This window comes from Bos taurus, chromosome 3 (assembly GCF_002263795.3).
Source record: "Bos taurus isolate L1 Dominette 01449 registration number 42190680 breed Hereford chromosome 3, ARS-UCD2.0, whole genome shotgun sequence".
Lineage (NCBI taxonomy): Eukaryota > Metazoa > Chordata > Mammalia > Artiodactyla > Bovidae > Bos > Bos taurus.
Genome location: NC_037330.1, coordinates 120,438,336 through 120,464,480, shown reverse-complemented (window position 1 = coordinate 120,464,480; position 26,145 = coordinate 120,438,336). Strand labels below are relative to the sequence as shown.

At 53.9% G+C, this 26,145-nt stretch overlaps 1 protein-coding gene across 2 annotated transcripts in view; it reads left to right on the top strand.

The window, feature by feature from the left end:
* The window catches only part of HDLBP (high density lipoprotein binding protein), a 58,684-nt gene that overhangs the window by 18,096 nt on the left and 14,443 nt on the right, over window positions 1-26,145 (top strand). The window contains exons 1-9 of one of the 2 annotated variants that reach the window (XM_024990357.2): window positions 11,328-11,430; window positions 15,316-15,377; window positions 16,449-16,561; window positions 18,392-18,549; window positions 19,290-19,505; window positions 24,301-24,507; window positions 24,755-24,970; window positions 25,387-25,593; window positions 25,716-25,823. In XM_024990357.2, the coding sequence (XP_024846125.1) occupies window positions 16,486-16,561; window positions 18,392-18,549; window positions 19,290-19,505; window positions 24,301-24,507; window positions 24,755-24,970; window positions 25,387-25,593; window positions 25,716-25,823 (1,188 nt within the window). In that variant the 5' untranslated portion in view covers window positions 11,328-11,430; window positions 15,316-15,377; window positions 16,449-16,485. Of the gene's footprint in view, window positions 1-11,327; window positions 11,431-15,315; window positions 15,378-16,448; window positions 16,562-18,391; window positions 18,550-19,289; window positions 19,506-24,300; window positions 24,508-24,754; window positions 24,971-25,386; window positions 25,594-25,715; window positions 25,824-26,145 lie in introns of those variants that run through there. The other variant, XM_024990356.2, reaches the window with a different exon arrangement.

Here is a 26,145-nt window from a genome sequence, read left to right as displayed (position 1 = left end):
TAAAGGAAATCAGTCCTGAATAGTCATTGGAAGGACTGATGCTGAAGCTGAAGCTCCAGTGCTTTGGCCACCTGGTATGAAGAGCTGACTCTGGAAAGAACCCTGATGCTGGGAAAGATTGAGGGCAAGAAGAGAAGAGGGATGACAGAGAATGAGATGGTTGGATGGCATCACCAAGTCAGTGGACATGAATTTGAGCAGACTCTGGGAGATAGTGAAAGACAGGGAAGCCTGGTGTGCCGCAGTCCACGGGGCTGCACGGGGCCGGACACGACCGAGCCGCTGACCACCAGCAGAGGCACAGGGAACCATGGAGCTGGTCGGCCAAACAGTCGGCTCGCTGTTCCCGTGTGACGACTCGAGCAGCGCGTGGTTGCCTTCAGCTTCATGTGGAACAGCTGGCAGGTTCTACTGGGACAGCTGTCCTTTCAACGTGCATTTAAAAAACCAAATTGGTGAATTTCTGTGTAGTCGTTTTAATATTGAAGATGGAAGAAAAACAATATTTTTGCCATATTGTGCTTTATTATTTAAAGAAATGGTAAAAACACAACTGAAACACACAAAAAAGATTTGTGCAGTGTATGGAGAAGGTGCTGTCACGAATGAAATGTATCAAAGTGGTTTTTGAAATTTTGTGCTGGAGAGTCTCTCTGGACGATGCTCCATGGTCGAGTAAACCAGTTGAAGTTGACAGCAGTCAAATCAAGACATTAATTGAAAACAGTCAATGTTATACCACACTGGAGATGGCTGACATACTTAAACATCCAAATCAAGCATTGAAAATCATTTGCACCATTTGATGTTTTGGGTTCGCTATAAATGGGGAAAAAAAAAACACCTTTTTCATCATATTGCTGCAGGCAGTTCTCTACTTAAATGTAACAAAAATTCTCCATTTTTGAAACACACTTTGAAGGGCAGTGAAAAGTGGATATGGTACAATAATGTGGAACGGAAGAGCTCGCGGGCAAGTGAGAAGGACCACCAGCCACGCCACAGGCCAACCCTCGTCCAGTGAAGGTGGTGTGTGTGTGGTGGGATTGGAAGCTGCCAAGTCGCTCAGTCATGTCCGACTCTGTGCGACCCCATGGACTGCAGCCTACTGCAGCGTCCATGGGATTTTCCAGGCCACAGTACTGGAGTGGGTGCCATCGCCTGCTCCTAGGGATTGGAAGGGAGCCTCTATTATGAGCTGCTTCTGGAAAACCAAACGATTAATTCCAACAAGTCCTGCTCAAAGTAAACCAGCTGAAAGCACCACCTGATGAGACGCGTCCAGCATAAATCTTCCGTCAGGATAACCAAGACTGCACGCTCCTTTGATGACCAGGCAGTAACTGTTTCAGCCTGACTGGGAAGTTCTGATTCATCCACGTATCCACCAGACATTGCACCTTCAGATTTCCATTTATTTCAGGTTTGACAGAATTCTCCATCTCCTCCTGACAGAGGAAACATGGCCTTTGAAGAGGTGGGTGAGCCCAGGGTCGCCAAGCAGACAAGAGCCCACCGAGGCTCCTGCTGGAGAGAAGAAAATCTGAAGACCAGGTGTTTCTGCTCCTTCCGCTGTAGAAGAGCATTCCGTTTCTGTTTGGACAGGACTGGTTCTAATTCTTAAATATTCAAGTGTAGGTTTACCTAGCTCTATATTCATAGCAAAGTTTCTTATAAACTTGAGCTAAGCTCATTCTAACTCGTGGAACTTTTGTATGTAAATTGCAGGAAGAAAAACATCTCCAAGTATATTGCCCTAGGTCAGATTTGGGGTTATTTTGTTTCTTGTGGGTTAATCGCAGGACTCGGGGGGAGCCTGCCCGAGCCCTCCTGACGCGGCCTTCGTCGTCCTGTTTTTCCAGACAGTCCCCAAGCCTGTGTGTGGAGGGCTGCTCTGAAGCGTGGCCTGCACCTGGAAGCAGGTGTTGCTTTCTCTAATGACACAATCAAAGAGCGCAAAGGAGTCCTCTGATGGAGACAGCCGCCCAGTGAGGCGCGGGGAGGCTTCCCGGTCTCCGGTGGGAAGGGCTCTGCCCGGGTTTCCAGGCGCGAGGCCCCGAAGGCGTGGCCCGAGGCGGAGGGAGTCTGTGCTCCCCGATTGTGCTGCTGGCAGGGCTCGGCCTCTGCGTCTTCCAGACGCCGAGAGACTGTGCGCCGGTGCGTCTGGATCCCGAGGCTTCACGCGGTTAGGGGAGAGCCGTGTCCTCTCTAGCCCGTCACTCAGACACCACCGCGGAGAAGGCTTGTTGCTGTAAACGTGGTCTAAGACCACATGAGAAAGGCCTGTGACCCTGGCTTCTGCTCGTCGTAGCCGACCGGCTTCAGACGAAGAGCCCCTCCGTCTCCTCCAGGCGGGGGTCTGCGCTGGAGAGAGGCGCGCAGTGTGGTCTCGCCTGCGTGCTCAGCCCGGCCCGCCCACCATCTGTAAGAGGCGTGTGGACTGCGCGCTTTTCTGTGCGCTCCGCTCCCAGAGCCGTAAACCTGCTGTCCCTTCACGTCAGTGAGAGCGCTCCTCCGTCGCTCGGGCGCTGCCACCGCTCGGTGTCCGACCGTGCGCCGGGCCTGGTCTCCCTGGCCCAGGTGCCCTAGAGGTGCTTCATGCGGACAGACGTGCCTCTGACACAACTGGGCACGTAGCATCAGCACAGTGGAGAGCGGCCCCTCTGCCGCGCGGACGCAGACCAGGCCTCTGCTGCATAACCCCGTCCTACACGAACCAGACTCCCGACGCATCGTCCGTTTCTCTTTGCTTTTATTTCCTTGTTTGGTGTTATTTTTACATTATGTGATTAAATGAGAAGCAAGCCTTGCGTGAGCGTGGTTGGCGGGGGGCGGGGGGCGTGCATGCAGTGTCGCAGGCGGGGCTGGGGTCAGGGCGTCCGTGGGCACAGTGGCGTCAGGCATAGTTGCTGGGAGAAAGGAGACTTGGACGTGTGTGGACGTCGGTCAAGAGGGTACAGTTCTCTTCCTGCTAAGAACAACACAGGCGGCCAGCCTTTCGCTCCTATGAGAATGCAAACAGTACCTGTATCTTTGGGTATGTTGAAAATTCTGAAAGAGATGGGAATACCAGACCACCTGACCTGCCTCTTGAGAAACCTATATGTAGGTCAGGAAGCAACAGAACTGGACATGGAACAACAGACTGGTTCCAAATAAGAAAAGGAGTACGTCAAGGCTGTATATAGTCACCCTGCTTATTTAACTTCTATGCAGAGTACATCATGAGAAACGCTGGGCTGGAAGAAGCACAAGCTGGAATCAAGATTGCCAGGAGAAACATCAATAACCTCAGATATGCAGATGACACCACCCTTATGGCAGAAAGTGAAGAGGAAATAAAAAGCCTCTTGATGAAAGTGAAAGAGAAGAGTCAAAAAGTTGGCTTAAAGCTCAACATTCAGAAAACTAAGATCGTGGCATCTGGTCCCATCACTTCATGGCAAATAGATGGGGAAACAGTGTCAGACTTTATTTTGGGGGCTCCAAAATCACTGCAGATAGTGATTGCAGCCATGAAATTAAAAGATGCTTGCTCCTTGGAAGAAAAGCTATGACCAACCTAGATAGCATATTCAAAAGCAGAGACGTTATTTTGCCAACAAAGGCCCGTCTAGTCAAGGCTATGGTTTTTCCAGTAGTCATGTATGGATGTGAGAGTTGAACTCTAAAGAAAGCTGAGCGCAGAAGAATTGATGCTTTTGAACTGTGGTGTTGGAAAAGACTCTTGAGACTCCCTTGGACTGCAAGGAGATCCAACCAGTCCATTCTAAAGGAGATCAGTCCTGGGTGTTCTTTGGAAGAATTGATGCTAAAGCTGAAACTCCAGTATTTTGGCCACCTCATGCAAAGAGTTGACTCATTAGAAGAGACCCTGATGCTGGGAGGGATTGGGGGCAGGAGGAGAAGGGGACGACAGAGGATGAGATGGCTGGATGGCATCACTGACTCAATGGACATGAGTTTGGATGAACTCCGGGAGTTGGTGATGAACACGGAGGCCTGGCGTGCTGCAATTCATGGGGTTGCAAAGAGTCGGATACGACTCAGCAACTGAACTGAACTGAATGAGTATATATATGGAAGCTCTAAGAAGAAGGGAAATTGTACCTAAAGTACAGTGTATAATCATACTGGTCCTCAGAGAGGCCACTCAGTCCTCCTCCCAGCCACAGCAGCACGCTCACACCATTGCTGTCCTCAAGGTTTTTTTTTCCTTGCCAATTTGAGAGGTGAAATATAGACTCTCATCCTACCTTCAAACCTTTTTTTAAATTACAAATGAAATGTTTCCTGCATGTCTGTGAAAGATCTTTGTATCTTGCCTTTGTTTTTTAATGGGTTTATTAGAGTGGAAGAAAGACTGTACACCACGTGGTCACTTCTCTCTAAGGTCTTTGAGACCATGTCCTCTGCCCTCAGGTGCTTGTGGGAGAGGAGAGATTTTCGTGACTGAGACAAATGAAGTTATGAAGTTTATTAATAAGAAGAATACTTTGTCAGGTTACGTTTCTTTCTGGCTTGGTTTGGAAAACCCACTGTGCAGCACTGCTGTTGAGGAAGAGCTACAGACATAATTTAAAATTTTCTAGTACCCACTCTAAAAATGTAAAAAGAAGCAAGTGAAATTTAAGTTTGATAATGTATTGTTTAACCTAATGCAAAACACTACCATTTCCACATGTGATCAACATAAAGTCATTGATGAGATGTTTTACACTGTGTTTATTGTACTGCCTCCAAAAACTGTATTTTAGACTTTGCAAAATTGTATATATGTACATATTTTATGGTAGTTATAAAATATTTATGTACATATATATAGAAATACTGTATAAATGAAAATTATATAAACTCTGATTACAGAATTATACACACATGCACATACATGGCCCGCTTGGGATTTAAGTAGTGTTTGCACTGAATTTCTATGCAAAAAAATAGAAATTATTTTTCTAGTTATTCTCCCTAACTAGAGAATTGCAGTTTGTATGTTTAATTTAGCTTTACTGTATAGATGAGTAGGTCATTTTTCCATTTATTTTGTTTTTTTCTGTATTTTGACAAAGGTTTTTACAGTATTCTCCATAAAACCTACTTTCTTACTAGATTTATTCCTAACAGTCTGTTGGTGACATTTTAGAACATGATTGATTTTGTGTGCTGATCTTGTTTCCAGAAAACTTACTGATCAGGTTCCTGGTTTAATTCTAACAGTGTGTTCATACAGACCTTCCTGGATCTTGTACTTACAACTGTACTGTCTGGCACTGGCAGCCTTATGTCCAGTCATGCCTGCTATCTTCCTGCCGTACTGCCCTGGTTAGATTCCCTCTGCAGGCTTGAATAGAAAAAGCTCAACAGCCTGTTTCCTCGTGACCCCAAGACGAGCGCCTCTGCTGAGGTGCCCATCACCGAGTTAGGGAATGGGTCCCTGTCTCCTCGTGACCCCGGGACGAGCACCTCTGCTGAGGTGCCCATCACTGAATTGGGGAATGGGTCCCTGTCTCCTCGTGACCCCAGGACGAGCGCCTCTGCTGAGGTGCCCATCGCTGAGTTGGGGAATGGGTCCTTGCATTTCTAGTTGGTATCAGGAGCGGGCAGACTGTCTCTTTATTCTTTATCCTCAAGTAAACCACATTCTTTATTTGAATGGTTTGAGATGATCAAATCATTCCTGCTTCAGTGCTAATAATGTGGTGAATTATTTTAATCTATTTTCCTGATACTTAGCACCTTGCATAATTGGATTAAACTTGACTTTATCATTATATATTACACATTTGTTTTTACATCTTTGAATCCGTTGGCTAGATTATTTTAGGCTTTTGTTTTTAAGTACCTAATGAAATTCACACATTCTCTCTCCTCACCTGGGAGGTACTGAAGCCCCCTGGCTTCGTGAGTAAGTTGGGAAGACAATTTCTTGGGGCCTCCTTACGGAAGCACCTGGGTCTGCCTTTTTGTTGTGACTTTTATGTTTGTTTCTTCAAATATTGGAGCGTGTTATTTAAACTTGCTTTTCCTTACAGATTCAGTTTGGGTAACTTATTTTCCTAAAAATTACCCATTTAATGTAAGTTTTTGATATTTCAGAGTCTCTATTGTAGTTGCAGCTTTTGCCACCCCCCTCTCCCTTTGAATTCTTCCACCAGCTTCCCTGGTGGCTCAGATGGTAAAGCATCTGCCTGCAATGTGGGAGATCCAGGTTCAGTCCCTGAGTTGGGACAATCCCCTGGAGAAGGAAATGGCAACCCACTCCAGTATTCTTGCCTGGAAAATCCCATGGACAGAGAAGCCTGGTAGGCTACAGCCCATAGGGCCGCAAAGAGTCGGACACGACTGAGCGACTTCACTTTGAATTCTTCAGTCACTTCAGTTCACTCAGTCGCTCAGTGGTGTCTGACTCTGTGGCCCCATGGACTGCAGCACCCCAGGCCTCCCTGTCCATCACCACCTCCCGGAATTTACTCAGACTCAAGTCCATTGAGTCGGTGATGCCATCCAACCATCTCATCTTCTGTCGTCCCCTTCTCTTCCCGCCCTCAATCTTTCCCAGCACCAGGGTCTTTTCCAGCAAGTCAGCTCTTCGCATCAGGTGGCCAAAGTATTGGAGTTTCAGCTTCAGCATCAGTCCTTCCAGTGAACACCCAGGACTGATCTCCTTTAGGATGGACTGCCTGGATCTGCTTGCAGTCTAAGGAACTCTCGAGTCTTCTCCAACACCACAGTTCAAAAGTATCAATTGTTTGGCACTCAGCTTTCTATATAGTCCAAGTTTCACATCCATACATGAATACTGGAAAAACCATAGCTTTGACTAGATGGGCCTTTGTTGGCAATGTAATCTCTGCTTTTTAATATGCTGCCTAGGTTGGTCATACGTCTTTTAATTTCATGGTTGCAATCACCATCTGCAGTGATTCTGGAACCCCAAAAAAACAGTCTCTCACCGTTTCCACTGTTTGCCCATCTATTTGCCATGAAGTGATGGGACCAGACGCCATGATCTGAGTTTTCTGAATGTTGAGTTTTAAGCCAACTTTTTCATTCTCCTCTTTCACTTTCATCAAGAGTCTCTTTCGTTTTTATTTGCTAAAATAATCTAGCAAACTGAATTCTTTGAATTCTTAGTATCGCCTATTCTTGCCTATTCTGTTTTTTTCACTGATTGTTTTTGCTGGAGATCCAACGAGTTCTTTTACATTTAGCTCAGTCTATTCTCTGTGCTGTGTGTCCTTAACTTCATTGATTTCTTTATTTCTATTTCCTTTAGGTTTATTGTTTTTCTAATATTAGAAGAGGTTAACTAGCTAGTTTTTACATTTTCCTCTTCACTAGTATGATGGCTAAGATACTATTTTCAGATCTTCTTGGATCCATGAGTTATTTAGGAGCAAGTTTTAAAACTTCTAGGCTTTCAAACATTTTAACTTCTAATTAATTGTGTTGTGGTCACAGAATATCTAATTTTTTGGCCATTTGTTGAAAAAAAAAAAAAAAGTTGGCCTTAGCTCCTGGTCAATTTTGTAAAAGTTAAATGTATTCTTGGAAAGAATGTGCTTTCTAATCATTGGGCAAAGGATTATATAAGTCCAATAAAGTAGGTTTTAACTGCATTGTTTTAACTTTCTGTGCATTTTTAATCTCCATAATCTGTTACCAAGAGTTGTCAGTCTTCCTTTATAATCTTGGCTGTATCAATTTATAATAAGCTTCAGCTTTTACTTAATATACTTTGTAGCTACAACTGGATACATACAGAATCAGAGCTGACTTTATTCTTGAGCGTCTTTGTTGTCAGTACTGCTTATCCTACAGTCTGTTGTATCTGAAGACGACACAGGTTGCCCAGCTTCAGTGTGTCAGTAGTTGCCTGGGCACTTCTTCCACTTCCATCTTTTCACGTTAAGTGTCTGTGTCCTTGTAGCTTGGGGTTCTTAAATAGCGTATAGCTGGACTTTGTAACTGGGTAGTTAGTATATACTAACATCAGATTATTTCCACATCTGGATTCATTTCTTCCACTGTATTTTGTGCTTTATTTATCTTGCTTTTAAATTGCTTCTTTTTTTTACTTCTCTTGCTTCCCAGTGTTGTGTTTTTTCTCTTTTACTTGGTAATTAGTAATACAAAATAACAACCAGTAAATAATAACATACGACTATTTCTGAACCTACAGTCTGATACAAGTTCTAGAACATTGCCAATGACTTCCTGGTGCCTCAGATGGTGAAGAATCTGCCTACAATGCAGGAGATGCAGGTTCAATCCTTGGGTCGGGATGATTCCCTGGTGTAGGAAATGGCAACCCCTCCATGCATTGGAGAAGGAAATGGCAACCCACTCCAGTGTTCTTGCCTGGAGAATCCCAGGGACGTGGGAGCCTGGTGGGCTGCCGTCTTCGGGGTCGCACAGAGTCGGACATGACTGAAGCGACTTAGCAGCAGCAGCAGCACCAGCAGCCAGTACTCTTGCCAGAAGAATTCCATGGATAGAGGAGCCTGGCAGGCTACAGTCCATGGGGCCATAAAGAGTCAGACACAACTGAAGCTACTTAGCAGCAGCAGCAGCAGCTTTCTTTATAGTCCAACTCTCATATCCATACATGACTACTGGAAAAACCATAGCTTTGACTAGATGGACCTTTGGCAAAGTAATGTCTCCGCTTTTTAATATGCTATCTAGGAGAAGGCAATGGCACCCCACTCCAGTACTGTTGCCCGGAAAATCCCATGGATGGAGGAGCCTGGTAGGCTGCAGTCCATGGGGCCATAAAGAGTCAGACACAACTGAAGCTACTTAGCAGCAGCAGCAGCAGCTTTCTTTATAGTCCAACTCTCATATCCATACATGACTACTGGAAAAACCATAGCTTTGACTAGATGGACCTTTGGCAAAGTAATGTCTCCGCTTTTTAATATGCTATCTAGGAGAAGGCAATGGCACCCCACTCCAGTACTGTTGCCCGGAAAATCCCATGGATGGAGGAGCCTGGTAGGCTGCAGTCCATGGTGTCACTAAGAGTCAGACACAACTGAGCGACTTCACTTTCACTTTCCACTTTCATGCATTGGAGAAGGAAATGGCAACCCACTCCAGTCTTCTTGCCTGGAGAATCCCATGGATGGAGAAGCCTGGTAGGCTGCAGTCCATGGGGTCGCACAGAGTCGGACACGACTGAAGCGACTTAGCAGCAGCAGCAGCAGGTTGGTCATAGCTTTTCTTCCAAGGGGTAAGCATCTTTTAATTTCATGGCTGCAGTCACCATCTGCAGTGATTTTGGAGCCCCCCAAAAATAAAGTCTCTCACTGTTTCCCCATCTATTTGCCATGCAGTGATGGGACTGGACGCCATGATCTGAGTTTTTTGAATGTTGAGTTTTAAGCCAAGTTTTTCACTCTCCTCTTTCACGTTCATCAAGAGGCTCTTTAGTTCTTCGCTCTCTGCCGTAAGGGTGGTGTCATCTGCGTGTCTGGGGTTATTGATATTTCTCACTGGTTGCTTTTAAAATCTACTCTTGTCTTGGGCGTTTTTGAGGTTTCACTGTTCTATACCAAAACACTGCTGGCCCCCTGTTCTCTTTCAAGGAGGGAAGGGAAATATAATACCTTTACATTCTAGATTTTTTCCCAGTATTTTTCCAATATTTCTTTGTCCTTTGTATTTTCCTCTTGTGGAGTGCGTATTAGACATGTGTTGGACTTCCTCATCCTCTTATCTGAAGTTCTTAACCTCTTTGATTTGTTCCATCTCTTGATTTTTTTTTTAACTTGCAGTCTTCTACCCGCTGCCCAGGTGCTATCCCGGTGACTCAGGGTGCAGCTCCAGGGACCATGCCCTCAGCTCTGTGGCTCTTCCCCTCTGATGTCCCGCAGTGCCAAAGGGTGCTGTCAGCCGTGCTGGCTTTCTCCCTGGCCTTCGCCTTGCATATGCAGTTGCCTACTTAGGTCCCCACTTGGCCCTCCAGTGGGCATGTCAGACATTGTATCCAAGTTTTTGCATCACAGTTCCCCTTACCAGTGTAGACATTCAGGCTCTCCATCTCAGTGAGTGCACCCAAGAGCCTCCCTGCCTTTCTTGACTTCTGTTGATGGCCTTCTCCAGTTAATAGGGAATTTCTGGTGCTACTGTCCGAATCTGTCCGCTCAGTGCATTCTCCATTGCCAGTGATAATGGAAAGCCGTAGTCACCTTTAGACTGAATGAATAACTGCTGTGAGGACCCCCCCCCCCCCATTCTGTATATACTGACAGCATTCCACGGGAAAAAGTACCTCTGGGCCTGCCTGCCCCTCCTCTGCCACAGGCTTCCCTCTTCCTGAGCAGCACCTGTGTCTTGCCTGCTGAGGAGGGCCCTGGCCCAGGGCCGCGGGCACTGACCTGCCTCCCCTGCCCTGCCCCCGGTGCTGGTGGTGCCTTCCCTCATCTCCAGGAGGATTTTGCTTGATCTCCTTGCATGTCCCTCCCTCTAGGCCTGGAGTGAAAGTGGCTCGGTCCTGTCCAGCTCTTTGCGACCCCATGGATTTTAGAGTCCATGGAATTCTCCAGGCCAAAATCCTGGAGTGGGTAGCCTCTCCTTCTCCAGGGGATCTTCCCAACCCAGGTCTTCTGCGTTGCAGGCAGATTCTTTACCATCTGAGCCACAAGGGAAGCCAGAGCCTTGACTAAAAGAAGCCGTTGTGGAGGCATATTACAGAGGAGTGCAGACCTGGCTGCTCCCTCAGCCCCTGAGTGGAAGCCCCGAAGGGAGGGACTCTGTCCTCCTGTTTGTTGTTTAAGGCTGGGCGCCTCGCAGGCAGGCCCCTTCTTACCTGTGAGACGGGCAGAGATACCTGGGGGTAGAGTCCTTAAAGGAAAGATGGTCTGCATTTCTGTAGGGAATTAAATGAGTAGCCAAGGAACTGAGGAGGGATATTTTATACAAGTGCAGGACAGACGAAGAGTGTTTGGGCTCCAGACCTCAGGGCAGTGGGCTTTCTCGGGAGTTGGTCAGGCTCGCCCGCGCCCCACCTTCGGAAGTTGTGAACGGCTGCGGCCGGCGGCTCATTCCCTTTGTCTTGTCCCTCGAGGTGTCCTGTTTCTTTCTTGGGTGTGGGGGCGGTGTTGGGGGCCCCGCTGCCAGAAGCGGCTGCCCCTGCCCGCGCTTTGCGCAGGTGGCGGCCGTGCCCGACCCCGGCGCCCCTCCGGAGCAGGGCAGCCTGCGGGCGCGGAGCGCGGCGGGCGGGGCGGCGCTGGCCGGCGGCGGGCGGGGCGGCCGCGGTCTGACGTGTCCGGGCGGGATTGGAGCCGCCGCCCTATATAGCCGTGGGGGCCCGGGCGCCGGCCGGAGGAGCCTGCCTGCGGGAGCGGCGAGCGAGCGGGGGTCCCGGCCTCTCCCGAGGCGAGCAGACGGACGCACGGACGGACGGACGGGCAGGCGCCGCGCAGGGTGAGCAGGCCGGGCGTGGGGCCGGGGCTGCACGGGGACGTTGGGACGCCCGGGTGCCGACGTGGAGCACCGGGCGGGGGAGGCGGGGGACCCTGGCAGCGGCCGCACAGTGGGCGCCCCCCCCCCCCACTCCCGGCTCGGCCCCGGGCCCCGCGGGGCGCCCCCCTGCCGGCCGGGGAGGGGCGGCTACGTGTCACCAGTGCGCATGGGCCGCGGCGCTGGCACCGGCCGAGCAAGAAAGTTTCCCGAGTCCCGCGGCGCCAGCCCGCTGCCCCCCGCCCGCCGCCCACCCCCCGCGCGTGTGGTCGGGTCTGGTCCCTGCGTCCCGGCCCGGGAGCCGCGGGGCGCCCCGACCTGCGCCAGGCCGGTGACGTGGGCGGCCCGCCGCCCCCTCCCCCGCCGCTCGCGCCGGCGCGCCCCTCCCCCAGCCCGGCGGCGGCGGGGGCGGCGGGCCGGGGCCGGGACGCGCCGCCTCACCTCCACCTGCGGCCGCCGGCCTGCTCGGCCGGGCGCGCCGCTCCCCTGGCGGCCGGAGCGCCGCTCGGACGCGCCCCGGGGCCCGCGGACGAGAAGGACCGCACGGAAAAGTACCGAACCCGGGCGGGATTCAGGGCGGCCGGCGCGCTGCCCCTTTAAGCCTGTCCCCGCCCGCGGGCCCGCGTGGCCGGTGGGAGGGCCGTGCTGAGGTGGCATTTGCGAGTCCCTCCCGCGGCCGTGCGAGCCGGGCTGCTTCCTCTCAAGTTTGCTCTGTCTCCTGAAAGCGCTCTGAAAAGCCTCGTCCTTACAAGCTTGCTGTGGGGATCAGAGCAAAGAATCGTAACTTTGTAGGAGGAGGACCGAAGTCCTGGGTGTCCCGGGTTTCCTGGTGTCCTCCGCTCTCAGTCCTGCCCAGGAGGTACAGGAAGCGCTGAGGTCGCATTCGCTGGCTGAGAAAAAGTTCTTTCTGGACTACCGCTCCTGAGTTCCCTTTGCAGAAGACTTTCTTTTGAATGTGTAATTGAAAATATACAAGGGGATCAGCTTATATTTTCTTGGTTACAAGCAAAAAAAATCTTTCTCTTAAAGATTTGTCTGTTGTACCTTCATTAGGACCAAACCTATGTGACATCTTCACATATGCCATGACTTCCCGTGGGGAGGTGGGTGCCTGCCCATCCATCCTGTGGGAGTGCTAGCCCACTCTGGGCAGGGGGTAGCAGAGAGAGCAATCTGCTTCTGTCTAGCCTTCTTTATTTGGCTCTAGTTCTGCTTCTTACAAAGTTCCATTTTGAAATGTGGGTTTTTGCTGTGGGTATTTATACTCTGAGAAACAAGACTAAAGTCCAGGCTAAGGGTGGTTTGAGATCTGCATTGGGTGGGCCTGAATGCTTCCCGTGGGGAAACTCATTGAGAGCACCCACAGTGATGGAGGGACGGGGCGTTTTGGAGGCGTTGAGAGCACCCCAGTGATGAATGGAGTCATAGCTGGGGACTGAACTGGCTTCCCGTGCCTGAAGGAGTCTGGTGGGGAAGGTGGGCCTGCTCTCTGGGGGAAGAAGCAGACGGAGTGTTCTGACAGCTCCAAGGGGAGCACGGCGGCCCAGCCGCCCGCAGCATCGCTCAGATACGAGGGTCCCTTTCAGTCCTGATTGGAGTGGCAGCATGCAGCCCAGTGAGGACCTGCAACAGCTATGTTTGGCTTCTGCGCCTCATTAAGGTCTTCTGGGACTTGGGATGGCCAGTGAGGGCACCCAGGTAGAGGCGTCACCCGCCAGGAAGGCTCAGAGGGGGTTGAAAGACCTCCGGGGATGGGTATCGTTTTGCAGGGGACAGTTTCTTGGGAGGGGGCATAGCAGGAGGGCTGGTGATGGCCCAGCGCCTCAGGGCTGAGATCTGCACACGGTTCATCAGGTCAGCTCTAAGGTGAATTCTTCAAAGACGGGATCTTGAGACGTTTATAAGAAAAACAACAGCCTGCTTTGTTGAGATCAGACCTGATGTTCACCTGAGGCTCACTGTGGTCCATTCACCACCAGCTGTAACAACCACCGCTCGAAATGCACAGACTAGAGACCAGTGTATCCTGTCAAACCAGCTTGGAGTTTTCTGTGGGTCCACTCTGTGCGCTTGACTGCCCGAGGGCCTGTGCACATGTGAGGGCATTAGGGGCTCTGATAGGCTATCCCTCCTTGAGCCTCGTGGACTGAGGGTCAGTAGGGCAGCTGGCTGGGACGAGCACGAGCGGCCTCCACAGCGAGCCGCAGGAGTGGCCTGGTGTGTGACTCCAGGTGTGGGGTGGGGCTGGCGCTGCCCTGTGGCTCGAGCGGACGTGGCGGTGGCCACCCCGCTGCGCAGCCTGCCCTGTCCGGGAAGGCAGGGGCTGGTCGGCGGCAGGCCAGGAGGCTGGCCTGGCATCGGGGCGGCCTCGAGGGCGAACCCGCCTCTCAGAGGGCAGGTGTGAGTGGGTTTTGAGACGCTGTCGGCGCCGGGTGTGGGAGGCTCTTCAGGTGGAAAGTCAGGAAGCTCAGGGCTGCCTGGAGAGTGGGTGGGCCCCGGGTCCCGGTGTCAGTGGCGCTTCCCAGAGCACCCGCGTCCTGGTCTGGGTGGGCTGACAGGGCCGGGGGGCCCAGGGCAGCTCACCTTTCACCTCTGCCAGAGGCCGGTGTGGGTGAGTGTCTCTGTCAGTGTGATTTAATGGAAAGGTTTTCTTTCTTCCTTGCCTTAGTCATTGAGACCTGCCGGTTAGAATTTGTCTGTAAATAAAATGGCCTCGGTCATTTTGTATCCACCCTCCCCCCTTGAGGGCCACGTGTCGTGTGTGTCTGATGGGACTGGGCCTGCAGAGAGGGGCTGGCCTCTGGCTCACAGAACTTCCCCCATGTGACTCAAGTCCTTACGTTTAAAGGATTTTTGGTTTTTGTAGTTTTTAAATCCTGAAATACCACAGGTCTGTGTCCCCAGCTGGGACATTGAGACCTTTTAAATCCAGAGTCACTGGCGCAACCCCAGCGGCTGTGCACCGGCTTCCCAGCCCCTGAGCACACCTGTGTTATGAGTGAGTTTGGAGGTGCTGCTCTCCAGCTCGGCAGGCACTCTTGTCACTGCTGTTAACGCCCCCGTTCTGGACCGTGCCCACCCACGCCATAAAGGCCACCTTGTCAAGTGAATGCGGCCTGCGCAGAGCGGCCAGCCACCTACCTGGCAGCCTCGCCATCCTGAAGTCCCCCGCGGCAAGGTGACCCACACCCTCCTTCCTCACTGGGCAGTTTTGGGTCCTCCCAGGATGGCCTTTAAAGGTTCTTTCTAGCCCTGCTGTTTTATGGCCTGGTTTCTAAATCCCCAGTGGATTATAAGGGACTCAAGGACTTTTACAGGGTAACAGCAAGAACAAAGTAACCACCAAAGACACCTGCGCCCTTAGATAGTAGCCCTCGGTCTCCCTGAGGAGCGCCTCGGCCCGGCGAGCTCACTCCGTCAGGACGGTGTTGCAGATCCTTTCCCTTCTGGCTCAGCGGAGCCGAGCAAGAGGAGGACAGGAGAAAATGTTCACCCCCAGGGGAACAAACAGCAGTTTTTTGAGAGTTTTACTTGGAAATGGTTACATGTAAAAGTTGAGGTACTAAAGGGATCACTCTCTGGGTCCTGGGAAGTCACCTCTGCAGCTCTAGCTCAGGCTTCACTCCTGTGTCTGTCTGAAGCGCATGGCCTAATGGAAGGGCTTCTTCCTTTTTTTTTTTTTTCCTGCCCCAAGAAATTTTCCTAGTATTAGTTAGTAGCCAAGTGCAAATAAATAACACCTCGCCCTATTCTGGTTGAGAGGAAAGGATCTGGGCTGTCGGGTGCGGATCAGTAACGTGCCTCTGGTCTTCTCCTTGCCGTCTCCCTCTTCCTGCCCCACACCGGCAGAAGCTGGCAGGCTGACAGAGGCGACCTCAGGACGGACCTCCTGGCTACCGACCGTTTTGCTGGTGAGTGTGTCCTGCCTCCAGGCCTCCTGGCCCTGGGCTGTGAGAGTGCCCTTTCACTGTGTATCATCCTGAAGCTTCCAGCCTTCTTCAGAGAGGAGCCCTGTTGCTCACCTCCCCGTGTAGAGCGGAGCGTACACTTGTGCCCTTCTGGTGGATGGGCCATCTGGTTTCCATCGACTTTCAATCTTTTCTCCTTTTGGGTTTGCTGAGAGTATCTGATTTTGGACCTTGCTTCCAGAGCTTAATTTTTTTTTAATTTGGGGAGGGGTCTTACTGAATTGTAAAAAGGATGGGAAAAAACTCACTAAAAATGACTTGACCCTGTTACATGTTTTGCCTCACTGGCGCAGAAACCCTGGGGGCGCGATTTGTGAGCAAGGGTGCTCCTCTCTGTGCACTAGTGTTGGGGGCGCAGGTGGAGTTGGGGAGGGGCTCCCCCACGCCACTGAGCCCCTTTTCCGCACAGGCGCTGTGGCTCTGAGAGCAGTGTGCCCAGGTCCCGGGGCCGCTCCAGGTGGGGTCTGGAGGCCGACTGCGGGGCTCCTGCCCGACGGCAGAGCTGTGTGCCCTTGGCTGGCCTCTCCGCCGCCGCCTGAGTCCCCCCACCGCTGGGAGGTGTCCGCGCTGCCACACTTGTCCCCAGAGCAGGGAGGCTGCGCTCTCGAGGCTCCTTGTAGCTCCTGTCCTACCGTGCATTTCATAAGCATCAGGAGGTGTGGCGACAGCAGATTAACCAAGTAACTGAGACTGCTGTTACCAGAGCCCCTGGGGTGGATCTGGGGCTGGGGCCAGGGGGGGCCCATGTGGGGCAGGGGTTCAGACGGGGTCTCTGCGGCCCACGGGGTCCTGTGCTGAACCTGTCAGCCAGAGCCTGCGTCTGCTCCATCCCAGGCAGGGAGCCAGTTCTCCATTCTGTCCCCCAGTCGTAGTCTGGGAGCCCCTCAGGTTGGCCTTGCTGGCTCAGGAAGCTGGGTGTCCCCTGCCGGTGAAGCGATGCTGTCCTTGGCTGCGCACGCCCCTGGGTGGACACCCCAGGCCTGCCTCTGACCCCCCCCCCCCCCCCCCCCGCAGTGGCTCACCCGGATCAAGTGGCGGCCTGAGACCAACCATGAGCTCCGTTGCAGTTCTGACCCAGGAGAGCTTTGCTGAACACCGCAGTGGACTGGTTCCGCAACAAATCAAAGGTGAGGCGCCTCCTCACTCTGCTGGTAACCGTGGGGCCTCTGCAGAGGTGTTTTGCGCCCTGTGCTGTGGGCAGGCCTGGGCCCAGCAGTGCTGTGGGCTGTTTGCACTGCTCTTGTCTGCAGCGTGAGATGGCCATGGGTGGCGGACGGATCGACGGCAGATTCCAAACGTGGCCAGTGTGGCAGCCAGGGGTCTGTCCTTCGTGGTCTTTCAGCATTCTTCTCGCCCTCGTGTTGAGCTGGGCCCGGGACGGCGGCAGAGATGGACGCCAGGCTGTCAGGAGACGCGGGCGGGACACGCGGGCCATGGGTCTCAGTGTCTCTAGTGTAGCCGCGCAAACTCCTGCCTGACAGTCTTTTCTGTCCCTTCAGAATTTGATGCGTATTTGTGGCTGCAGGACAACTTGATTTGAGGGCTCCGTGTTCATTCAAAGCCCTTCACCTGGACTTAGTTTTTATAAAATTTTCAGTTGAAAGAGTAGTTTGTTCTACTCTTTGTTGTTCCTGCTGCTGCTGCTAAGTCGCTTCAGTCGTGTCTGACTCTGTGCGACCCCATAGACGGCAGCCCACCAGGCTCCCCCGTCCCTGGGATTCTCCAGGCAAGAGCACTGGAGTGGGGTGCCCTTTCCTTCTCCAATGCATGAAAGTGAAAAGTGAAAGTGAAGTCGCTCAGTCGTGTCCGACTCTTCTCGACCCCATGGACTGCAGCCCACCAGGCTCCTCCGTCCATGGGATTTTCCAGGCAAGAGTGCTGGAGTGGGGTGCCATTGCCTTCTCCGTTGTTGTTCCTAACACTCCTTAAAAGTTTTCCAGTAATGGGATTGAGTATCAGTTCTAAAGTTTAATAAAAGTAAAGATGTATTTCGTCAGTCACAGCAACTGCATTTCGAGCCGCTCATCTCCAGGCAGTGGAGGCCAGAACCGGCCGCTTGCTTGGTCCTCGGTGCCTGCAGGCTGGGTCTGCCGTGTGATCAAAGACCCTGTGGGGTCCGAATCTGCCCGGGGAGGGAGCAGGCCCTGCCGGGCTCCAGCAGCTGTTCACATGGAGCCTTTCCTGGCCCCCAGGGCAGCCTGGCCACATGGCTGGGAGTGGTGACCTCAGAGTCAGACACAGGCCTGCCTGACCCCAGAGGTCATCCCTCTGCTGTTGGCCCCTGCCGTTGCTAGACACCACCCAGCCCGGGACCTCCGGGCGTCACCCAGACAGGCACATTCCCGCTGGCGTGGAGGTGTTGGTGGGTCAGCATGTGGACGGGAGGGCCTGTGGGTGGAGCAGGTGGTGCAGGGGCCCTGATTCCGCCCCCGGGTATTCCCTGTGGATGGCGGGGGCGCAGAGACAGCTGTTCCCGCGAGAGCCCTTCCAACATCGCCTATGGCGCTGGGCGCTGGCTGGAGTCTGCCTCGGGGTCCTTGCGGGCAGTCGGAGCCGCAGACTTGTTTTCTCCTGCAGGTTTAAGAGCTGGCCATGTGCCAGGTGTTGGGGGGGATGGGATTTGTTTTTAAGAATACAAGATTAGAACAGTCTTGAGGGATGAAAAATCTGTGCCAAGGCCTGCCTTCCAGGAGCTCACCCCACAGGGAGTTGTGGGGCCCAGGGTCTGAGCTGAGACTCCCGGGGAGGCTGTGCAGGGGCAGGGGTGCCCTCAGGTTCAGAGTGGCCCGGCCAGTGCACACGCTGACCTTGAGGGTGCTGAGCCTGCCAGCCTTGGGCGCCTGCCCTGTGGCTGAGTGAGGGGTCGTTGTCAGCCGCTAGTGCTGTCTCTTTTTGGCATTAAAGCGCTCCTGGTGTTTTCTCCGTCTAATACTCTTGATCTGTGTTGGCTGGTCCAGTTGCCACTTTAACTTCCGAAGAGGAGAGCGACCCTCCAACCTACAAGGATGCCTTCCCCCCACTGCCCGAGAAAGCAGCCTGCCTGGAAAATGCCCAGGAGCCTGCTGGCGCCTGGAGTAACAAGATCCGGCCCATCAAGGCTTCCGTCATCACTCAGGTAGATGCTCTATCCCACTTCACCTGCCGCTCCACGTGGGAAGCCGCAGCAGCTGAGGGGAAGCAGTTGGGTTGGTTTTGGTTTTGGCCAAGAGGCTTGCAGCTTCCTCATTCCCTGCCCAGGGTTGAACCCGGGCCTTTGGCAGTGAAAGCAGAGAAGCCTGACCGCTGGACCACCAGAGAGATCCCAAGAGGGTTCTTGAACATCAAATGAGATTGCTTTGGGTGTGAAAAGGGGCCTCTGGGTTCAGTCAGTCTCCCCCAACCCTGCGCCCAGCCCAGGACGTGGGTCAGAACACGTCCTCCTGTGGAGCCTGCGCCGTCTTCTCGTCCTACCCCAGGGTGGGCAGGGGCCCGCGCCCACTGTCCCCGCTGCTCCCCCACTGCACACGCCCCTCCTCCATTTGGCGCCCCCCGACGTGGCCAGCCAGGCCCTCCCTGTCGCCCACGCTCCTAGCCTGCCCACCTCCCAGTTCACTGCCTCCGCTGACCTTGCCCCCTGCTGCGTGATGTCCCCTGTCTTTATTTGTACTTGGGGTGGGGGGTTTCCACTTCACTGAGACAGCAGCCCCCCGCCCTTGGGCACTTCCTGTTGGTCTCTTGACTTTCCTCCTAGACCTTGGAGCAGTAAGGAGGGGTTACAGTGACTAAACAGACCCGTGTTCTTTACTCCGTATATTCGGTTCCTAGACACTTTTTCTGTCCCCTCTTAACCTTCCCTCTTTGACCTTTTCTGAGCAGGTGTTCCATGTACCACTGGAGGAGAGGAAATACAAGGACATGAACCAGTTTGGAGAAGGTGAACAAGCAAAAATCTGCCTTGAGATCATGCAGAGAACCGGCGCTCACCTGGAGCTGTCTCTCGCCAAAGACCAGGGCCTGTCCATCATGGTCTCAGGGAAGCTGGACGCCGTCATGAAAGCCCGGAAGGACATCGTGGCCCGACTGCAGACTCAGGTGCGCTCCCGGCAGGCCTCCCAGGACGGCGTCCGGCCTGTGCGTACGGCTCCGGCCCATCGCACTCTCCCCCGCTGGGCAGGGCTGGAGGGGCTGGGGTAGGACAGCAGCATTCGGAGCCTCCTGACTCTGCTAGTGGAAACCCAGTGGCTCACTCGGGCCCAGGACACCACCGGCTCTGCTCTGCAGGTGCAGGAGCTAACAGCTAAAGGCCCAGACGGTGGGCTGAGGACACGCATGTGTAGATGAGCCAGCTGAGCCAGTTCTGGCTCTGAGGGCCAGCAAATATGTCTGCTGCTTAAACACACACTCCCCACCCCGGGCTTGGGAGATCACCAGTGCCGTAGTCCTCAGCCATCTGATACCAGAACTTGGAATTGATTGGAGAACTATTGTCATAAAGAAGTAAATCAGCGATTGATGAGTTTTTCCCTTAACTGAGGTGAATGCAGAGAACGTGTATTACAGTGTATGGCGGAGCTTTGGGTGGGCTCAGTTAGAAATGAGGGTTCTTCCTACCTGTTGCTGAGTCTCTTGAGCTTTGGGGGAGCTGGTCTCGGTGTAGGGGTTCAGAGATGGGAGGCTGATGCATGGGGGGCTTAGTGGGGGCGCTGCGCTGTGGAACCCCGGGCTCTCACACTCAAAGCTGAAAGGCACCTTCAGGGAGTCTGTCACCTGTTCGGTGTAGGGAGTGGAAAATGTGTCTGCGTTGCTGCACGTTGTGGCTGGTGCCGGCGGCTCTGCCGGCTGGTGAGTGTTGAGGTGGGTTTTGATTGAGCATCTGAGGCGTTCCTCCCGCCCTGCTCCCTCGTGCCCCCCACTTTTACTTTACAGCAGATCCCAGACACATTCTCCTGCAAATACTTCTGTGTGGGCTCCCTCTCTTCTTGTGTTTCACTGAATATAACACGTCATTAACTCACGTCTAAAAGTCGATGGTAGTTTCCTGATGTCCCCACGTCAGCCCCGGCGGTGCGAGCGCTGCCCGCTTCATCTCAGATGCTCCTTCCCCGCTGGGTTTTTCCTCCGTGTCCAGCTGAGGCTGCCCGCGTGCTCATACCTCAGCAGGCCTCCTCACCTCTTCTTCATGCTGCTGGTTTGTTTTGGGGGCCGCACAGATGTTGTTCCACTGCCCCCCGTTTTCCCTGTGCAGTGGGGGCAGATCTGGGGGCTTGGCTGCTTCCATGTGCACCCTGTACGGCGAGAAAGCACATGGGTGGTGCCTCTGTGGTGCCCCTGCCAGTCCTCAGATGGCCTGGCATCCTCTCGTCTAGTCGTTCTGCCAGCCTTGCTCGTTGCTACCCAGCTTCACGCGGCTCAGAGACCTCGGCTCCCACGTCGCTGGGACAGGACTTTGAGGTGGGGCAGGCACGGTCTGCCGTTGGTCCTCTCCCCTTGCTTTTAGGCCACCGTGGCGCCCCGGCGTCTGCACCGGTGGCCTGTGCATCTTTTTGGTGTCTTCTGGCCTGTGCATCTTTTTGGTGAACTTCTGGTGTGTTGATTAGTTGTGTTTTCTGCAGAACTTGCCTCGTCTCTGACCTGTGGGAACTCCTTCAGTGGGCACCCTGCCGCCTTCTGACGTATCCATTCATCTGAACCACTTCCTTATTTCTAACCCAGAGATGTGTGACCCGATCTTCACTGCCGCTCCCACAGGCCTGAATATCCCAGAGCCCTGGAGCTTCACAGTGGGAAGCTGCAGGAGTTCAAACTCAAGTGTCTATTTAAGATGGAAGATGTTTGGGCCTTGAGATCACTGGAGTAATTCTCTATCAAGGTTATGCTATCATCTTGATACATAGGTTGTGCTTTTATCTGGATACATAGTTAGGTTCATTTGTTTTTAGTTTATTTTCATTTTTTAAGCCTGTATGCTCAGTTGTGCCTGACTCTCTGACCTCATGGATTGTAGCCAGCCAGGTTCCTCTGTCCATAGGATTCTCCAGGCAAGAATACTGGAGTGGGCTGCTGTTTGCTACTCCAGGGGATTGCCCAACCCAAGGATTGAATTCACGCGTCCTGGGTCTTCTGCATTGGCGGGCAGATTGTTTTTTTATTTACCCATTGAGCCACCTGGGAAGCTTTCAGTTTTTTCTAAAGTACTTAAACCTGTGATTGCCAAGTCAGCACCGTATAAGGCCCCCTGGCCCTGTTCACCCTGCTGGGTGGCCATGCTGGGTCTTTGTGGGTGTGTCCCTCCGCTGAGGCAGGAGGCTGCTTCCCGGTGCAGCGGGTCCCGTGGCGCTCACAGCGGCGGGCTGTGGCTCCTGCCGCCAGACCGCTGCCGGGCCTGGGTATGCCGGGGTACACGCGGGCGCATGGGCCCGGGCGTGCCGGGGTGCGCGCGGGCGTGCCGGGGTGCACGCGGGCGCGTGGGCCCGGGTGTGCTGGGGTGCGCGCGGGCGCGTGGCGCTGGGTGCCAGTCAAGCAGTGCGTGCACGTGCGGTTTGCTGTTTTGCCCACCGTGTCTCGGGGGAGCTTTCCCAGCAGTGAGAGGCCGGCCCAGAGGGTACCTTCGTCTGGAGTTTTGCTGAAGCAGCCAGACGCCCCTCTCCTCGGCGCTGTGTGCGTGTCCTCCGTTGGCCTGCCCACAGCCTTGCTGGGGCCGCCCGGTGCTCCGGCTTCGGGCGCTGAAGGAAGGCTGCGAATGCTCTTAGTTCCCCTTTGCTCTGTGCGCGATCTGTCCTCCTCCCCCTGCCGTCAAGTTCGAGTTGTCCGTCTGGCCGGGCGTGCTCCGGAAGCCCTTCATCAGAAATGTATGTTACCAGCGGTGTCCTGTTTGCCGTCTGTGTTTTGATCTTGGTATGTTTTGCTGTGTGAGTTTCATTCTTATGTGGTCAAATTCATTAAGTTTTTTTTTTTTTTAGTTGTTGCTAGGAAGGTTTCCCGGAGAAGGCAATGGCACCCCACTCCAGTACTCTTGCCTGGAAAATCCCACAGATGGAGGAGCCTGGTGGGGCTGCAGTCCATGGGGTCGCGAAGAGTCGGACACGACTGAGCGACTTCACTTTCACTTTTCACTTTCGTGCATTGCAGAAGGAAATGGCAACCCACTCCAGTGCTCTTGCCTGGAGAATCCCAGGGACAGGGAAGCCTGGTGGGCTGCCGTCTGTGGGGTCGCACAGAGTCGGACGCGACTGAAGCGACTCAGCAGCGGCAGCAGGGAGGTTTCCTTTTACTTTAGGGTTGTAAGGAAGTTTATCCTTATTTTTTAGATGACTATAAAGACGTTGCTATGTTTACCTTCCTGATCTGTGTGGAATTTGTGTGGATGAACAGCTCTCCCACAGTGGCAGGTCTCATCGCGCCCTGCGCTTCCGTGCCGCCCTGGGCCTGTCCCTGGATCTTGCGCTGGCCCGTCTCTCCGTGCACTGGTGGTGTTTACATCAGTGGCCGTGGTTGTAGACGGCAGCGTTGGGGGCAGCTACTGGGTGCTTCCAGGATGTCCTGTCCTTTCTGTCCCCTTCTGTTCTGCCCTGCGAGCATGCTCATCGGCTCTCTGCTCCAAGCGGTGATAGACTCCCCAGGGCTGTGCCCTGACCTGGGGGGCACACATCCCACCGCCTCTGTTCTGTGCCTGACCGCTGAGACGGGTGGTCTTCCTGTCGCGTCTTCTAACCACGTGTTGTCAGTGTGAGTTATAGCTAATTTTTCTTCCTGTCCCAGCCAGTCAGGTGAGGTCGTGGTTCCTTCCGCCTTCCCTCGTGCGCAGTCTTGCGCCTCTTCCTGTCCAGCCTGCATCTGCTCTGCTTTCTCATGTCTCCTCTCGAGGGAAACACTGGGCAGGGGGTGGGCATGCAGGCCTTGACACACACGTCTCCCCCAAGCACAGCTTCAGGGTTGAGCGTGTGTGTGTGCTTTGTGTTAAAAATAGATATTCTTTGGTTTCTGTTTTTATGCAAATTTTTGTCACGGAAGGATTTAAATTTTATAGACTTGATTGGTTTTTCTCTTCTTAGATCTAGAAACACAATGAATTATATAAATTGATTTCCTAATATTGAGCCATTTTTAGAATAAACCTCAATTGCTCACCACCTTCTGTGCCATTTGCGAAGTGAGGATCTTGTTATTGCCTGTGATAGAGTCCAACGCTCCTTTTGCGAGTGCTGCACACTCTGCTCTGAGGTGCAATCCCTGGAGGAGCAGGAAGGCTGGCTGCTCTGGGGTTTCCTGCTGCTCTAGTGTCGGGAACCCTACACCGTGCTTTTCCTTCTTTCTTTTTCACAGTCCTCTTGATTGATGACTGCTTTTGGTATAGATAGGGAAAGGGTGGCCACCTCTGTCTCCTCCCAGAGTTTCCCTTGACCTCAGAAAGCGGCTGAACTTCTGGCAGTTTGAGGATTTCGATTATTTTTGTTTTCTTTCCCCACATGAGTTGTCTGTTTTAACCGGTTGTGAGAGAGAGGGAGGAAGAGTGTATAACTACATGCAGGGCTCATGTCTGACAGAAAGAGCATCCTGCTGCAGAAACAGCAGCTAACCTGGTTAGTCAGCATGTCCCTGCTCTCTGGCCACGTCCTGCCTGGCGTGTGGCACCACCGTGATGGAAACAGGCTCGGGGCTGGGCCGGGTAGAGAATCAACAGCTGAAGCTGGGAGGCCGGTTGTGTTCACACTCCCTGGGGCCCGCTGCCCAGAGGTGACACTTCAGCTGAGCCTGTTCTCAAGCAGGGCCTGAGGCCGGGGAGGCGGGAGGCGGTGGGACGGGCATCCCTACACGGGAGAGTGCCGTGGAAAAGCCGCTTTTCTGGAGCCTCCAAGTGTTTTTTTCTTTGGTCCTTTTCCTGCCGTAGGCTTCAGCAACCGTTGCCATTCCCAAAGAGCACCATCGCTTTGTAATTGGCAAAAATGGAGAGAAACTGCAAGACTTGGAGCTAAAAACCGCAACCAAGATCCAGATCCCGCGCCCGGATGACGCCAGCAATCAGATCAGGATCACGGGCACCAAGGAGGGCATCGAGAAGGCACGCCACGAGGTGCTGCTCATCTCTGCAGAGCAGGTGAGGCCGGCCTGTTCGTGTGCTGTGCGCGCATCAGTGTGGGCGAGATCCCAGCGAGCCCTCGCCAGGCGCTCACGCCTGCCCTTCCCGCCTGTGTGTGAGCAGCGCGTGTATCACGGTGTGGGCATGATCCCAGCGACCCCTAGCTGGGTGTTCACGCCTGCCCTTCCCGCCTGTGCGTGTTAGAGAGAGACCCCACCCCCCCCCCACTCCCAGGCCGGCCCTCATGTCTGCCCCTCCCACCCAGGACAAGCGTGCTGTGGAGCGGCTTGAGGTGGAGAAGGCGTTCCACCCCTTCATTGCAGGGCCTTACAACCGGCTGGTGAGCGAGATCATGCAGGAGACGGGGACACGCATCAACATCCCGCCGCCCAGCGTCAGCCGCACCGAGATCGTCTTCACGGGCGAGAAGGAGCAGCTGGCTCAGGCCGTGGCTCGCGTCAAGAAGATTTACGAGGAGAAGGTAGCCTGCCGGGCAGGGAGAGACCAGCCCCGCCCTGTCCATGGCCTTTTCGAGATGACCCGCTTCCCAGGGGTCAGCTCCGCCTGTGCTCCCCTGCCCTGCCTGCGGCGGACACCCTGCCCCCAGCTGACCGGGCCTCTGAGGGAACAGGGAGCCTGGGACGGTGGGCTCTGGGGTCTGAAACTGGCTCCTTGCTTTGGAAAGAGGACGTGGCCTATTGGTCTCTGCCTGGTTGCTGTGGTTAGTCAGCTTGATGTAAACTCTGCAGCCACCTTCCCGAGGCGAGGACCCGGGCAGTGACAAGCAGCTCCCGGGGCTGGGCTGGCGCCACCCTCGCACAGGGCTCAGTCGCTGCACTCGGGGCCCTGTGTCCTGTCCACTGCGCTGACACCCTTGTGCACACTGCTGCTCCTCAGAAAAAGAAGACCACGACCATCGCAGTGGAGGTGAAGAAGTCCCAGCACAAGTACGTCATCGGTCCAAAGGGCAACTCCCTGCAGGAGATCCTGGAGAGAACCGGGGTCTCCGTGGAGATCCCACCCTCGGACAGCGCCTCCGAGACGGTGATACTGCGAGGCGAGCCCGAGAAGCTGGGGCAGGCACTGACTGAAGTCTACGCCAAGGTGACCTCTCGGGGGTCAGAGGACCAGGGCGGGAAGGGGGCGCTCACCCTGGCAAGCCCCCCAGCCTGGTGCGCATGGGAGCAGACTCCGCAGACTCATGGCTTTGTTTCCTGGTTCCCTAGGCCAACAGTTTCACCGTCTCCTCCGTCTCTGCTCCCTCCTGGCTCCACCGTTTCATCATCGGCAAGAAAGGGCAGAACCTGGCCAAAATCACTCAGCAGATGCCAAAGGTGAGGGGCCGGTCTCTTCCGTGCCAGGTGGGTGGGGTCGTCCCCTCTCTGGCACTCGCTTTGTCCTGGGTGCCTCTGAAGACCACTGGCGGGTTTTAGAGAGGAGCTGTTGTGTGATTGTCAGCTGGCCCACGGTCACCAGGGAGAGCACAACACATTTTTTTTCAAATGTCCATGTTCCTTTGGGACAGTGTCTCAAGAAGCACCTCATTTAGCTGTGACAGTGTCGTGATTGTGAGTAGTTACGTCTGAGAAGCCTATGGCGCAGAGCGGGTGCTTGGGCTGTGGAGGGGTCGGAGGAGGCCCCTCCCTCCCCCAGTCC